At 38.9% G+C, this 17,168-nt stretch overlaps 1 protein-coding gene across 1 annotated transcript in view; it reads right to left on the reverse strand.

The window, feature by feature from the left end:
- Nucleotides 1-2,638: 2,638 nt before the first annotated feature.
- LOC126203411 (uncharacterized) overlaps nucleotides 2,639-17,168 on the reverse strand; it is a 53,834-nt gene continuing 39,304 nt past the window's right edge. The window contains exons 3-4 of the mRNA XM_049937716.1: nucleotides 10,474-10,666; nucleotides 2,639-3,028 (exon numbers count right to left, since the gene is read on the reverse strand). Coding sequence (XP_049793673.1) covers nucleotides 2,901-3,028; nucleotides 10,474-10,666 — 321 coding nt within the window. The 3' untranslated portion in view covers nucleotides 2,639-2,900. The remainder of the gene's footprint in view (nucleotides 3,029-10,473; nucleotides 10,667-17,168) is intronic.

Raw genomic sequence — 17,168 nt, forward strand, 5'->3', positions numbered from 1 at the left:
GTATCCCTGCTAGAGAGCCACATTCACAGTCTGATCCAGTCCCGGAAAGTATCCTGTCACAAGTGGGGCACTTTTGGGGTTCTTCTGTGGGAGGTTCTGGGTTTGAGGAGATGAGGAAGTGGCTCTGGTTATTTGCTTCTGTACCAGGTCGGAGGGTAGTTGCGGGATGCGAAAGCTGTTTTCAGGTTGTTGGTGTAATGGTTCAGGGATTCCGGACTGGAGCAAATTCATTTGCCACGAAGACCTAGGCTGTAGGGAAGGGACCGTTTGATGTGGAATGGGTGGCAGCTGTCATAATGGAGGTACTGTTGCTTGTTGGTGGGTTTGATGTGGACGGACGTGTGAATCTGGCCATTGGACAGGTGGAGGTCAACGTCAAGGAAAGTGGCATGGGATTTGGAGTAGGACCAGGTGAATCTGATGGAACCAACATCCTTCCCACTCCAACCTCAACTCCAACCAAAGGAAACTTTTAGAGACGTGTGTGTGTGTGTGTGTGTGTGTGTGTGTGTGTGTGTGTGTGTGAGCGCGCGCGGGGGTGTATGTGTGCGCGGGCTTGTGCGTGCACACACATTTGCACATGTTCCGAGTGCCAATTTTTTTGAAAATAGACCTCTTGTATTTACCTTGCAGACATAACATTTATAAGTACCAAAAACATTTTTCGGGAAAAGATGGGTGGTGGAAGTGTAGGAATCTAACAATCCTTAAAAAGATTCAAAATGCTTGGTATGGAATTGATGATGATAAACTCCACATTGGAATTCATCAAGGATAAGTCATGGAACACTTGAGAATCAAGTCAATATATTTAATTTTAACAGTATGAGACGGATAGATTGCTGCTCACCAGATAGAGGAGGCACAGATAATGAAAAGATTGTCTGCCTAGAGCTCAAGCCTTCTCTAATGTCGTGAGTAGCAATCTATCCTTTTTCATATTGTTGTTATTCTGGCTTGACTTCCCATTGATATATTAGACTTTTTTAGGTAATTTCAGAGAACAGCAACCTACAGAAAGTTATTGAGAATTTTTAGAGTTGAATGTGCTCTTTCTAGGGGAAGCATCATCTCATGGAATATTTTTCCATGCTCCAAGGGCTACATTGTGCAAAGTTGGAGGGCAAAAGTGATCAGAAGCAGAGAATGCAGTTTGTGATATTTCTGTTGTCCTTGTCAAGGCTTACACTGAAGTGTGGTTTGGTGCCTCTTCACAGTCACAGCACTGTATTTGGATTTCAGCATTCTTTCAAAGTCTTAAAAATATCAGGTTGTTGGTCATGATCTCTCGTATGGCTTTACAGAAACTGAAAAAACATTTGTGGTACCTGTCTTCTGAATTTGTCACCTTTGACCTTAATTTGTCTCCTGAATAAAAAATTAAGCAATCAACACACGGACTAATGAGCTGCAACTATCAGATGAATATATTACCAGGGTTCATTTAGAAATATTCATTCTCAGAATTATCAATAATGGGATTTAATAGTTTCTTTCTAATAAAACAAAACTATTTTCATCCGCTTTGACTTGAAGGTAAAGTTCCTCAAGATGGATTCTTCACAGTGGTACGAAAGACTTAATCAATACTCTACATCTAGTCAACCACTGAAAGTTGTAAATAATCCTATCGAAAAAGAGGTCAAGCTCATGGAGGACTACAATACACTATTAACAAAAATCAAGAAGCAGAAATAGAATGCGCTGCAAGTCATACGTGAGTACTGCCCTAAGCTTCCATAGCAAAAGAAAGAGGCTTTTTCAGAGAATAACGATTTGTAAAAGAAAATTTGATTCTCTCACAACATTTACCTCAGAAAGATTGCATGATACACTGTTCTTAGCTGAATTATTAAAAGTTGATATTACAAATTTAATAATTAAGTACAAAGTAAAAAAAGTCCCATAGAGATACACCCCTGTAGTTACCTGGATTTTTCTTGCCTCCTTGTTACTGGAGTAGGAGGATTATATGTCGGTCCAATGTTTGCAGAATTTTTATGTTATTCAAATTTTTGTACAGCCATGTGTAGGGGGCTAGGGAGTGTGTCCAAACTATGTCACTGGCATGTTTCCACATTTCTGTGAAAACTTTTGTCTTCTCTGCATGCCTTCTAAATTTTCAGTTTCTTGAGTGCTGCTTCTTGGACAGGGGAAGGGGATGGTTTATGTCTTGTTGTTTCATCTTTGTTGGGGTGTTTGTAATATCTCAAAGTTTTGCAGGTTTCGAAAGTATACTGAATGCTTCTTCCATGATTTTGGCACTACCTGGTTAGCATACAGCATTTCTCTGTACTCACTTCTCTGCATTACGACAGAAGTTGTCTCCCAAAGGTCTTGTAATATTCTCGTGCTGAGCTGATTAGATTTGCTGATAATTTGGCTGAATGATTTTCTGATTTTTATAAGGTTGGCAGCATTTTTTGTGTTTTTTACATCAATTTCATATGGGACTCAATTTTTCAGCCTGTTGTTTGCCTACTGGTATCAATATTTCTAAATCATCTGTTAATTTTATAATTCTTGTATGTTCTTGGGAATGGTTGTTTCTGATTAATTGGTTAATTCCTCTTCTCTTTGTTTTATTGTTATACATTATGTCCCTTTACTTCATATAATCAATTTACAAACCTGAAGATATTCATCTCAGCATTACACATCTTTTTATCAAAGAAATATGAAATTTGACAGATACAGAGTCATTAATTCACCTCCTCATTACAATTCTTCTACACAATCTTACATATAAAAAAACTACAAGAAACTGAATTCAAAATTTTACCTCTCTGTCTCAACTTCGTTGAGCACTATATTAATAATCTTCTTAAACAGTAACCATACAAGTAATAGCTTTGAAAACAATAGAAAGCATCATGTACAAATAATTCAGTATGAATTTATCATTTAATTGGAGGGAGATCACCCTCCAACAGTGTGGAACCAACTGCTACACTAATCTGTGTTGCCAGCCAAAGGGTCATAAGTTTTTTAGTTGGTGCTGGCACAGCAATAAAACGAATCTGGTCACCTGGAACAAAAACGATGTTTAAACATGTACTCAAGGCTATTACAGGCTTCACTTTAGAAGTTCTGATTTTTTGCATAGTTTCTGAACAATAAAAAATGTTCTTGCATATCTTACAGTCAAATGAAAAAGGTTGTTTATATTTTGAACATGTAATACCACTGTTTCTTACATGTAAAATTAGCATTTGCTTCTTGACAATTCTGACAGCATACATGGGGGGTAATTACATGCCCCAATAACTCTTTGAACTGGAGACAGTATTATAAAATGCAAACTTGGCAAAAGAAAGAAGAAAGTAAATGGGACAGAATGGTTGTAGGGATAAAGTCTTCAATTCCACAATCATAAAGCTACAAGACGAGCTAAAATGTAACAAGAATACTGATTTTGTGATCCATGTTAAACACCATATATATCTAAAGTTATGACAACAAAAGAACAGTGCAATTGTATGTTCATAATCAAACACAGAAACAAGACAAGGGCAGTGTAACCTGTTGTTGAAATAGAATTAAATATTAAATACAAGATTAAAAGTAAAAAGATTCTGCAAATTAAGTTTAAAAATGGTATTAATGTAAATCTTGATCAAGTACAAAATTGTTTCAATGACTTCTTCATAGTTATTGGATAAGTTGTCGACATAACAGCCTGTAGGAAAAATGTCAATTTCAATGCTTCAAACAACAATCAATTGAAAACATTTAGTAATATCAGCACATTCCTGACAGTTGTCCTTGATACTAGAGCCTGAACAACATAATTATCAGACAGACAGGAAGATTTACTAACACAGTCCACCTATGGAAATGTGCACTCACACACCGACATTAAAATCTACAAAGTTTTATGAATATGAAAGTATCGTGACAATTTAAAATTTGCGCCAGACTGCAAAAGAAACCCCAGATTCTTGCTTTTCTCAAGCAGTTGACTCAAGAATTACACTAATAAAGCATGTCTCCTAACCTGACTTCAACTTTCATTGTCACTCATGTCAAAAAATAAAATGTGCTGTAAGACACATGCATACACCATGGATTAGTGGGTTCTCTTGCCAGATCTTCCCTATGCGGCTACCATAATTAATCAGTCTTTCCCTAGTATCGAGACAGGTATTACAATGGTGCCTTTAATGCCTTTTATTACTGTGTGTTGCACATTTTTTACAAAGATATCCAGTTGTTCTTTGTTACAGAACATTACAGAACATTTACAAATCAACAGCTGCAGAGCTACCTGTCACCAAGTTTGTAACAAAAGTTACTGTAATAATTCAGTTGCCATCAGTTGCTCTACTTGACATGTACTGTTTTAACTAAATGGAAATGTCCTGTCTCCCAAATAAAATTACGTAGTAACTTTTAGCCTCGACTGTAAGGTGCCACAACATACGGCAATGAACCTGTGATTGTGTTGTCATGAGTGCCACACAGTGCAGAGGCCAGGCACTGCTTTATACTTATGAGTGGATAAATTTGTTACCGACCCGTAATTTGCCTCATAAGTCTCATTGACACTCAACTACAAAAATCTTAAGTACCTAATTAATAGGTTTGTTCGAAGAAAATAATGATACAGTATCACAACAAAGTCAAATTCACTTGTTCCTTTATTTGCATGTATTGTTTTAAACCAATCACGATTGACTTGTAATTAGTAACTGTTATCTCAAAGGTCAGCACTTTACATACTCCACGAGTGGCTTAACAGAGTAATAGATTGATTGAAGTTTTGTGCATTATGCTAATTTATAGATGTGCATATTACAGAAAATTACAAATTGGCAAAATATTAAGCTACTTCATTTTGCATATGAACATAAGACAGAAAAATTAAAAGGGGCCAAGATACAAAACACGGTGAAATAAATTTGCTTAACTCATAATTTTGTGATTACAAAACAGTAAAATTATTGGTACTATCTTATGGGAGAGTGTGTGCGGTGGTTCCCAAAGTACACTATAAAGTTCCTTGAAAGTCAAATTTTGTAACTGGAATAATTAACAGACTAAACGGTTATTTTAGAGGTAGTACACATCTTCAGAAACTGCAAAACCAGGGCAACAAAATTTATGTAGCTGCATTTTGGAAAAAAAGTGCATTTTAAGAGTCTAATGCTTTGGAACACAAAAATTTTGAATATGAGTAACTTTTGAGATATTACTTTTCAGAAAAAGTAAAATGTTTCTTGTAAAGAGGAGAATAGGAGCTTTCAAATTATAACAACCTAGAAAAAAAAAACGACTTTTTGCATCCTCACTTCACTTGACATGCAGGCATAGTAAATCATGAATATTTATTTAAATAAAATGCAAAATAACCAAATGTCTGTTGTCACTGGCAACTGTTAAATAATATAGTGGGTAAAAAGGTTTAATGAAATAATGACTGAATAAGGATTTAGCAAAACAAGGATAATGGAATGTAGTTGAATTAAATCAGGAGATGCTGGGGGAATTAAATTACGAAATCCGACACTTATTTAAAGTGCTAAATGAGTTTTGCTATTTGGGAAGTAAAATAACTGATGATTGCCAAAGTAGACTGGCAATGGCAAGAAATGTGTTTCTGAAGAAGAGAAATTTGGTAACATCGACTATAGAGTTAAGTGTCAGGAAGTCCTTTCTGAAAGTATTTATATGGAGTGTAGCTCTGTATGGAAGTGAAACATGAGGACAATAAACATTTTAGGCAAGGAGAGAAAAGGAGCTTTTGAAATGTGGTGCTCACAAGAATGCTGAAGATTAGATGGGTAGATCATGTAACTAATGAGGAGTTACTGAATAGAACTGGAGACAAGAGAAATTTGTGGCAAAACTTAACTACAAGAAGGGATCGGTTGGTAGGACACATTCTGAGGCAAGGGATCACCAATTTAGTACTGGAGGGAAACGTGAGAATAAAAATTGTTCTAACTGTCCCTCTGAGTCAAATCTTTGCAGTCTGAGCTACAGATTGCCTGTCACAGGTGAAAGACTCCAGAAGAATGTTTGACGCTGTCTGCTACAGGGTGTATACACAGACGAGGAAAAAAAAATCTCTGATTTTTCCCGGTTAAAAATACACCCTCTCCTAGATAAAAATATACTTTTTCGTATTAACTGACAGTATACTTTTCCTCGGAACTGTAAAACTTATCAATCCTTCGAATGGTTATGGTTTTATACACTGGCATAGAAATTCCTGGCACTTTCGAACACGAAACTCACGGAAAAAACATGTTTTGGAAAGATTTCTGATATGTAGCAACATGGACACTGCATATTTTCATATTATGAAAGTATAAATTCTAATTTCACCAAACACCGCATGTTACTTTCCGAAGCATTGAAATCGAGATTGTGATGCGCTTTTGTTAGCCAGTCATAGCTCATGTCACGTGATCTCACCATCTGATGACGGGGGATATTCAGAGCATAGGACACGTGATGTAGTCGGCCAATAGCAACATCACTGTTAAGTAGTGTGAACAAACAAATAGGAAAAGTTAATGGTTTAAATGATTATACATACTGCTGCTACAAGAAAAGCAAAGCTTTCACATATAATATTGGTCTCTTAGATTAACAAGCTGCAAGAGAAGCTAAGCTTTCACATATAATGTTGATCTTTTTTGCGTGTGTTGCACGTTAAGATATATCACATAAATGTGCTAGTAAAATTTTTTAACAATAACATAAATATCTGATCTTCTGGGCTCCAAATTATTCTAAATGGTCATCCTCAAAGAGATGATTTTTAAATGAGAGTCAAGCACTCTGTGATTTAACACATTCATCACACATTCTCGCGCATAGTTCATCTTGTGTAAAAGGAAATTTATTCTGAAAGTAACACTTTTCAAACAACCATTCACAATATTTTCCCGCGACCCATTACAAATAGATTTGTTTCAGCAGTTTCCAGAGAGCGCCAGATAACAGGCATCACCATGCTTGCACTGCTACGACTACGCAGGAAACTCTTATGTTCGTGTGTGTACAACATTAAAAGAGCTCACATTATGTCATAAAAGAAACAAGACATTAAAGGATACTTCAAGAGCATCGGAATTTTGTGAACAATACTAATACGCATAAAGTAAAATTTTCTTGGATACCAGTACTGTATCACCGCATGTTTGGTTCTTTATTATGGCATAATGCCACATGCGCTAGAAGATAGAAATGTGCATTTAAAATGCAATGAACACATGAAACTAGCCAATAGTGTGGAATTAAACATTTTGTTTCAAATAAATTGACTACCTCAGCAGAACAGATTAATAAAAGCCGAATTTCTTTAGCAAACCAACAAAAATAACTTCTTTGTTCTGCAAGGCAATTAATGCTTGACTGTCAGAAAGGTGGAAATAAAATAAAATACAATCTGAAAGTAATAACATATTTTAGCTTTCCGTAATTATGTGAACGTATTGTAATTCACATGATAGCTCCCGGTCACAGAAATATGTTTTGTTTTCATTTGACATGAGAGCAATAAACAAAAGAGGAAACAGCAAAATCACTAAATGTAAACAAGGGTCACGTGGACACTACCCACCTCCCCACTACAACTCAGACTGCTCTGTGTATCAGCCCTGGATCTACGATATTTCCAAACCGGGGCAACAATAGATGATAGTACCCCCCACCCCCTCCCTCGAGTGTTATGTAGGACACCAAGACTTAAAAACAATCGACTTTTCAAAAATATGTTCATTTTGTAGTGCGCATCTTTCTGAAGAGTCTGATAAACTTAAAACGTATGTGTTAGAGGAAATGTAAGACATGTTATTTGGTTGTAAGTATGCCTAAGTGCAGTGCCATGCCTCTTCACACAGCATTCTTCTATTGCACGCCACTGAATTTCACTCTGTGAAGTTCAAATGTGTAATATTTTGTAATGGGTGCCATCAAACTATATTCAGGACAGTGGAAATTAAAATGTCTTGTGGTGCCTCTCCTGCTCCCTGTCAGCCAGTTTGACATCCTGCCCCTCTGAAAAAAATAAACTCACAATTAATACTGGATGGGATTATTTGTAACCGGGAGCACAAGAACTCTTCATAACTTCTTGTTTTGTGTGACATAAAATTAAATATAGGATACATAAAACCAGTAAAGACAAGAGACAAGGAAGACAGTACACATTTCTTCACTCCTTAAGACCTAGCATTTTTTTTCTCTCCAATCTTGCTACAGCTTTAAATGGTGTGCTTTCCTTCCTGGGAAAGAATCTATTACCTCATAAAAGATCGTAAGACGTTTTGCTACATGAAAACTCAAAATGTCATTATCTAATACTGAAAAAACTGTTAATACAAATAGTACACAACACTGGTGCAGTTTCTTGATCTAATTACATGTATTTTGTCACTATCTGCTAGATAAAACAATATAGGTCTGCCTAATATTGCAGCAATTTCAACACACACCAAATGAGCGAGACTGTTTCAGCACAAATGGGCATTTTTATAACACGACAGAATGTAATTCCCGAAGTACCAATACCAAATGCCTATTAGCCTTATTACAAGCAAAAAGTTTTATGTTAGGAAATAGTTTCACATTTAATTCATACACTCTAACTTCTGAAGCACTTTTATATAAATTTGGAATCGTCATATTCTTCCACAATATGTGTGACATCCTCGTTTCTTCTCATTCCTCGTTCTAACAAACAATCTTGTCATCACTAATTCTGTAACTATTCCTGCCAGGGTCAAAACTTGTTCTCTGGTTAACTTCACTAACCCTGTTACGATCACCAGTTTAGTTATCCCGTGCTTATTCTCCGGTTAGGCGTTATTATGTGTTTGTACAATGCATTTTCCGCACTTTAGCGGCTGTTAGTCGGGGATTGTACCACTGGCCCTTACTAGTGTGGCGGCTGGCCAAAAATTTTCTGTGAAAACTTCATTTTCTTGGATACACCGAGAAGAAAATTTGTAATCTTTCTTACCTGTTATTCCTGTTAGTCATTTATTTCCACTCTGGTAGTCTGAATCTATGGATTTCGCTAGTAATTATAACAATGCTGATCATTCACAAACCCAGTCAACCACATAAACAGCAACGGGCATTCACCCGATCAGCTTTATTTCGCTCAGCTCATATAGCCTTGTCCCCTTTGGTCTGCAAAGTTTATTTCTAGATGCATCAGGGATTCCCCTGGCAGAGACATTACATACACTATGCACGCATTCAAAAATCAACTTATTCCTTCATAAATCAACTTAGAATCTGCTCAAAAACCAACAGGAAGAAAATCATATGAATAATCAATAGACCAACGTGCTCTGGATACTAGGCACTTTGTGAAACAAGGTCTTTTTCCTCAAGAATATGAATTTGCACCCCCCCACCTCCCCTCCCCCGAAACTGACGCCAGGGGCAGAAAATTCGGTTTGCCCCCCACCCCCTAGATCTGGGCCTGATGTACATGCGTAAATCTGGCAGCTTAGGAGTGCCAGTAAAAATTTTCTGGGTAGCATCTGGCTGCCTGCTGCTATTGCTTATATAGCTAACTGCCAGGCTTCCGCAGCCAGAAGCGGGAGAAGGTACTACTCAAACGCGACTTAACTGCGCATGTGCATGAGCTCGCTTGCAACTGCTCAGATGAATCTAATGTAAGCAGTTGTGACCTCGTGCTCATCTAAGGCAATTTTTTGTTATTAAGCACTGCATAGTCTTCCTAAAGCCTTCGACACATTTTGCTGTTGGCAGACGCTTATATGAGCACTGTGTTTTGTTGTTGTATATGGCGCATTTCCTTTAGAACATAAGTTTTATTTTCATTTTTTTTCTGTCGTTCATGTTTTATTGCTGCAGTATTATTCTGCAGGAGTGAGGTCCTTTGTCAGAGTATTGGTTCTTTCCAGTCAAAATTACAAAAATTTAACTGAAACAATGAAAAATTCCTGGGTTTTCTGGTTTTCACCCGGATGAAAAAATTCCTGGATTTTTCCCGGATCTCCCGGTTGTCCTAGGTCGTATACACCCTGTGCTGGAAATTACTTTGGTTCAACTGTACATTTCCATTCTGCATTACAGACTTTTATTTTCATGTGAGCAAGTGACTTGCAGTTAGAATATTAGTTTTTGAGCACTTTAGTTATTTCATCTTACGTAGTTAAAAAAAACGTTAAAATGCTTGGTTACCTTCAACAGATGAAGCGAACAGCCAAAACACAGATTTTTGAACGGAGAGAGTTGAATTTTGTACATGTTCACTGTATTTGCAGCTCTGTTATAGTTGATTTAATTCTAAGAGATGTTAAATGAGCATTCTTGTTGTTGTTGCATTATAGCTTACTCATATTTTCAGTTTTTGTGTACTGGCTGTCTATCAGTAAACTTGAGAAAGAAAGTAAAGTTTACACATGTTCTCTTTCTACTGCAGTATTACATAAATCACATAAACAGCGATGTGTTTAACTCACTAAGTATTAAATGTCTCACCTTCTTTGAAGATTTCTTGAAGGTTGTGTGTTGTTAGTTTCAAGCCAAAAAGGAAAGCAACACTACGATGAAAAAGCATACTCTCCCAATGATTATGACGCAGAGATATCAGTGCCAATCCATATTCTTCATTAAGTATTTCAATGATGCGACCATACCCTTTAATAAAAGGTGATTTAGGGTTGAAGGCAGCCTGAAAGAGTTAACACCAACAACAAAATAAAAAAACTAAAATAATATAGCACACTACAATCAAATCATATGCATATGCCAGAAAATACGTTGTCGATTAATGGATTGTTGCCAATTTTTAACATATATTCTACATTTTTTGTTTTCATTGTCCGCACTGTAAACTGATCATGGAGGCAAGCAGCATGTGGTACTCACCACAAACCACATTTGGTTGGTTACCACCAAATTCCACAAGATGGTTGGCCGATGAAACATTACAAGTAGGCACAGCAAATGTTTCCAAGGAAGTATGTCCATAACACAACAGTGGGACATCAAAAGGATCTTCAAATGAATTCTAATGATAATTCTGAAACTTTCTATGTGCAACTAACTGAAGGTACGTATCAGATGTCTAGATGATTTGGAGAACCCATTTTGTTCAAAATATTCCAAAAACTGACTTAGCTATCTTCTTCAGCTGCTCCAAGCACTAGTCTGCTGTGTGCTTGCTGCCTTGGACTCTAGCCTTAATGTGAATGATGTTACACCTAGCTTTACAACCAGGTTTGATTCACTAAGATTTCCCAGCTCTGAGATGTGAGATAATGAGCAAGATCTTAACACTATGAGAACTGAATTTACACCTTGCCCCAACTGAAAACCCTGTCTCTATTTACAAGACTTTAACAATCTATGATAGAAACAATTATAATGTATCAGAGACTAGGAGCCTGTATCATAATTTTGGGTTTAGTTTTCTAATTCCTTTTCAGTTTTGATTTCTTCTAAAGGCACTGTTTATTTTAGATGCACCACCTGCTTGATTTGTTAACCTAATAACCCACTTCTTTGGAACACTATTTGAAGGGATCTCTAATTCAGCAAGGGTCTCTTAATCCAACAGTGCTCTACAGTCCGGAGTCCTCCGCATTGCATTTATTTCTGACAAACGATGATGTTTTGCAGCATGGAGAGAGAGGATGAGGTGAATGGATTTTCTCTACATAGTGATGAAGGGATCAAACTGTTCCTCCTAACTAATCAATCAAGTTTTAGGGTGTAGATGTTAAGGCATTCAAGTTATACACACATCAAAAAAAGTTTTGCAACACCTCGGTTCCGAGAGTTCTGGAAGCTGTACAGAAACGGGAATAGAGATCAATATAAACAATATTCCCGGCCTTTTTATTGCTCATGAAAATTGCACATTGCATGTTGTACCACCATACAGAGAGACCTTCAGAAGTAGTGGTCCAGATTGCTGTTCACACCAATACCTTTAATACTCAGTAACACGTCCTCTTGCACTGATGCATGCCTGAGCTATGCGTGGCTCATGTTCATGCCATCTCTTATTTAACATCCTGTTTTTGACGTACTGCCACCTCATTAGGTTGGTTTCAATTACTTGTGTCACTGAGTTGCTGCTTTGCCTGCCCATGAGTGGCGACAGCAGCGCTATCAATATAAGCTCTGCCGTATTATCTTTGCGGCACTGTCATTACTTCCCGGTCGTCATGTGTCTTGCTGTGAGTTGGAACGTGCCAGCAGTGGGGTTCGGACCTGGCAGTCAGACAGTTGGGACGTGGCAGAAGTTTGGTTGGGTTGGAGCGGGAGTGAGGTTCGGATAGCCATGATTCACCCAACCTTTGCCAGCACACATGGCTCGAGTGGGGACGGTCTTGGTTGATCGTCGGTTGGTCATCTTACCGGATGACGTGTATTTATTCGCTGATCGCTTATGGGTTGGCGGAGTCGGTCAGTTGGCGTGGAGCAGCGAGGAATTCTCGACAGGGCATAGTTTGGCTGGGCCCACTGGCGGTCTCTATGCAGAGTGTGTGGTGCTGTTCCCATTGCTACGAGGTCCGTGGCTCACCGACCCTGGACACAAAAATTGAGTTTTGATTTGGCCTACCAGCAAGTCAAGACTGTTCACATTGTGTCGTTTGGAGTTCGTTGTCGGCTGTTGGGATATGCTCGTGAGCAACAGTGTGGTTTTCAAGTTGGAAAATTCTAGCCACCCTCTGGTGGAGTTTCACTGCATTCGGTTATTTGAATTGAAGTGCACCAGCGGAATTTTCTGCCTTGTGGCTGTTAACGTTCCGGTTACCTGGCCTGGCCGTTGACGTAAATTTCAGGCAGTGTATTTTCCTCATCGTGTTGTTGTTGCCCAGCACAGTGTGTAGTTTGACAGCTTCATGTATGATTGGTTGTGGGCGCCAGTATCTTATACGTTGTTCTGTTGAACTCCCTGTTGTGCCCTGGTTGGGTGAAGTGGAAGTTATCTTGTCGGTGGGTCCGTTGACTGTCGGTTGGTTGGGTTGTCGTCGGATCATGAATGGTTGGCCCGACTGCCTGTCTCACCTAAGCGAGCATTAGTGTTTGAAATACAGGCCGACCTTCGAACATCTGAGCACCCTTGGGTTCTTGTTGTTTGTACTTGTACGGCTTCTAGCCGATTTTTTTTTAAGGTCTTCAGCCTCGTTTAAAGTACTGTTTCATGTAAGCCCTTTGGCATTTTAAAACTTTTAATGTTGTTGAATTTTAAGCCTTTGGCCTTCAGCCGATTTTGAGTTTGAGCTCTTTTGCTCTTAAGGCCTTCAGCCTAAATTAAAGAACTGTTTCACATAAGGCCTTTGGTATTTAAAAAGTTTAATGTTATGGAGTTTTAAATGTTAGGCCTTCGGCCGATTTGAATTTAATATGTTTACTTCAGCCTAACTAAAGGACTGTTTTCAGATAACACTTGCCAGTTAAATTTCTGATTATGCTTGCATTTTAAGTTATTGGCCTTCAGCCATTTTTAAATTAAAGTGGTTTTCAGCCGATAATTAAGTCCCAAGGATTAAAGCCTTGTGTTAAAAAAAAATTGGAATCTTGTAAGGTTTGATCAAATAATAAAGTTGTACGTTCGAGTGTAACTGACAGCCCTTATTTTGGCCCCTTCCCACAATTTATACTATCTGTCCTGTCCTGCTGGATTAGCAGGGCGTCTCAATGCCTGTATTCATTGTGGCATACTATCCACAAGTTCATCGTGGCACTGTCGGTCCAGACTGTCCCACTCCTCAACGGCGATTCACCGTAGATCCCTCAGAGTGGTTGGTGGGTCACATAATCCATAAAGAGCCCTTTTCAGTCCAACCCAGGAATGTTCAATAGGGTTCATGTCTGGAGAACATGCTGGCCACTCTAGTCGAGCAATGTCTTTATTCTAAAGGAAGTCATTTACAAGATGTGCACGATGGGGGCGTGAATTGTCGTACATGAAGACGAATGCCTCACCAATATGCTGCTGATATTGTTACACTATCGGTCGGAGGATGGCATTCATGTATCATGCAGCCGTTATGGCGTCTTCCATGACCATCAGCGGCGTATGTTGGTCCCACATAATGCCACCCCAAAACAGCAGGGAACCTCCACTTTCCTGCACTCGCTGGACAGTGTGTCTAAGGTGTTCACAGCCTGACTGGGTTGCCTCCAAACATGTCTCCGACAACTGTCTGGTTGAAGGCGTATGCGACACTATTCCGTGAAGAGAACATGATGCTAATCCTGAGCGGTCCATTCGGCATGTTGTTGAGCCCATCTGTACCGCACTGCATGGTGTCGTGGTTGCAAAGATGGACCTCGCCATGGATGTCGCAAGTGAAATTGCGCATCACGCAGCCTATTGCACATAGTTTGAGTCGTAACATGACGTCCCATGGCTGCACGAAAATCATTATTCGACATGGTGGTGTTGCTGCCATAGTTCCTCTGAGCCATAATCCATAGGTAGCTGTCATCCACAGGAGTAGCAGCCCTTGGGCGACCTGAGCGAGGCATGTTATCAACTTTCTGTCTCTCCGTATCTCCTCCATGTCCACACAACATCGCTTTGGTTCACTCCGAGATGCCTGGACACTTCCCCTGTTGAGAGCCCTTCCTGGCACAAAGTAACAATGTGGACGTGATCAAACCACGGTATTGGCCTTCTAGGCATGGTTTAACTACACACAACATGAGCCATGTACCTCCTTCCTGGTAGAATGACTGGAACTGAACAGCTGTCGGATCTCCTCTATCTAATAGGCACTGCTCATGCATAGTTGTTTACATCTTTGGACAGGTTTAGTAACATCACTGAACAGTCAAAGGGACTGTGTTTGTAGTACAATATCCACAGTCAACATTTATCTTCAAAAGTTCTGGGAACCGGCGTGATGCAAAACTCTTCTTGATGAGTGCATTATTGCCAATTTGTACGTGGGTGCACCAACGTTACTAACTACTAGTATTAGAGCAATACTTCCTAGTGTCCACCACACAGTAATAGTTTTACACATGTTGTAGTTAGTAACATTAATTCACTCCTCTACCAGCAGATACTCATTCATACACAATATGTATACAACAGCAAACACAACATTTGTAACCCTGCTGAATTTGAACACCACATTAGTCAATTGCAGCTCTGAGATTCGTACATTACACTTTGTTTTAATGTACTCAGTTATGCAAGAAATACCTTTGGTATCCTTGGAGCTAACTGCTGAAAAGTTTGTTGAATCCTACACTAAACTCTTCTAGCAGACTATGACATCACGATATTTATTGTTTGACAAGATACTCTTAGTAATAATATACTACTGTAACTGACAAAATTCACAACCTCTTAGAACAACTAAACTCTATCGATCACACCAGCATTTGTGACAATGTACCACCTACATTTCGTTAATATATTGGTTAAGAGAAAAGGTTAGGGTTTAAGGCCCCATTGACAAAGAGGTCAGTTATGTTGAGCACATAATTGGTTTTTAACACAGTTAGGGAAGGAAAGCAGACCTGTCTTGTGAAAAGAAACCATTCAAGTGTTTCCCTTGAGCGATACAGCAGTCAACAGAGAATGTAAACTAGGATGACCACCAGACAGGGATTTGAATCATGCTCTTCATGAAAGTGATTCCAGTGTAAGGGGATGGAAGCATGCTCTTCATGAATGTGACTGCAGTGTAAGGAGCAGATGAAGCACGTCACTCAATCACTGCTGAAGGATGCTCTCAGCTTTAGGAAATGACTTAGCTGCAGATCGTGAATCTCTGTCCAGCTTTCAGTTTTTCGCCACTGGTATCTTAATCTGTGTATCCCCAAGATGTACTTTGACAGTTGTAATCACTGACAATTAAGTGTATGCCCTGTTAATTGAAGTTGATGGGTTCTTCAAACATGAAGTTGACACTTGGAAGCTTGTATATAGAAGCTTCGGAATATACACCGAAAGAATCTTGATGTTATCTCCTTCAGTCAGTGAGGTTGATGAGAATGTCAGGTTTGCTTTCGTGATGATGGCACTGCCATATTAATCATGGAACCTCCCCAGAACCAACTCTGTACCTGTGTTTTTGGCTGATGACTGTTGCAGACTCGGTGAGCCTTTTGAACTACCAGGATGTTTGTCACATGTACATTCCTTACACAAATCAGCCAATAAGGTCTCCTTGACACACCAAATCCATTGATGTTTATCAAGACCATAAAAAGTGGCGTTGAAAATGACTCTTTAGGGAGATTACTGCTTCTCTGTTGACTGTTGGTGGAGGAATCGACCGCTGCTAATAAACACTACTGCCCATGGTGCACTCAACTGTACTGCTATTTTGCTATTTCATGGTGTAATTTATACAGTCACTGGGGATGCTGCTTCTGTGCTCTCCCAGAGGGTCACTAATCTGTCATAAGCAAACTAAATTGCTGAGAAATCAGCAGACTCCTAAAAAGTGTGTCATCTAATGCATTTCATTTCCACTAACAGCAACAAAATCTGTGATATTATTCTCACGCATGCTGTTAGATCATAAAATCAACTTAACCTAATATTTTAACAGCTCTCCTTGCTCCTATCTTCATATGAGACACAGCAAGAGCACCTCCTCTGAAAACAGTGGCCAGATTATACTACTTTTTTCAGGATTTGGCAGCAAATGTGAAAAGAATACCCATATATTAGTACAATGGAAAAATCTACATAGTCACAATTAAATGTATGCTTTCTAATCTCATAGACAATCTAGGGCTCCAAAAGCCGGCATATGCCACATTCTGTTTAAATGTGACATAGCATATGTTGATTGGCCAATCACAACAAGTGCAACAGTCAAGGAGATGCCAACGTGGACTTCCCAGTGTTTGTATTGAACATCAGTCACACACAAGACTGAAATAGTCAAGCAAATCACAAGCTGCCAAGCAATAGCTGGAATGTAATTACAAAAGATATGCAATAAGACCAGTACAACACAACACAAAAGTTTTGTCTCAAGTACAGATAGTGTTGAGGATCAGTGGACAAAGTTCAAAACCATCGTACAATATGCGTTAGATGAGTATGTGCCAAGCAAGATCGTAAAAGATGGAAAAGAGCCACCGTGGTACAACAACCGAGTTAGGAAACTGCTGCGGAAGCAAAGGGAACTTCACAGCAAACATAAACATAGCCAAAGCCGTGCAGACAAACAAAAATTACGCGAAGT

Source organism: Schistocerca nitens, chromosome 9 (genome assembly GCF_023898315.1).
Source record: "Schistocerca nitens isolate TAMUIC-IGC-003100 chromosome 9, iqSchNite1.1, whole genome shotgun sequence".
Lineage (NCBI taxonomy): Eukaryota > Metazoa > Arthropoda > Insecta > Orthoptera > Acrididae > Schistocerca > Schistocerca nitens.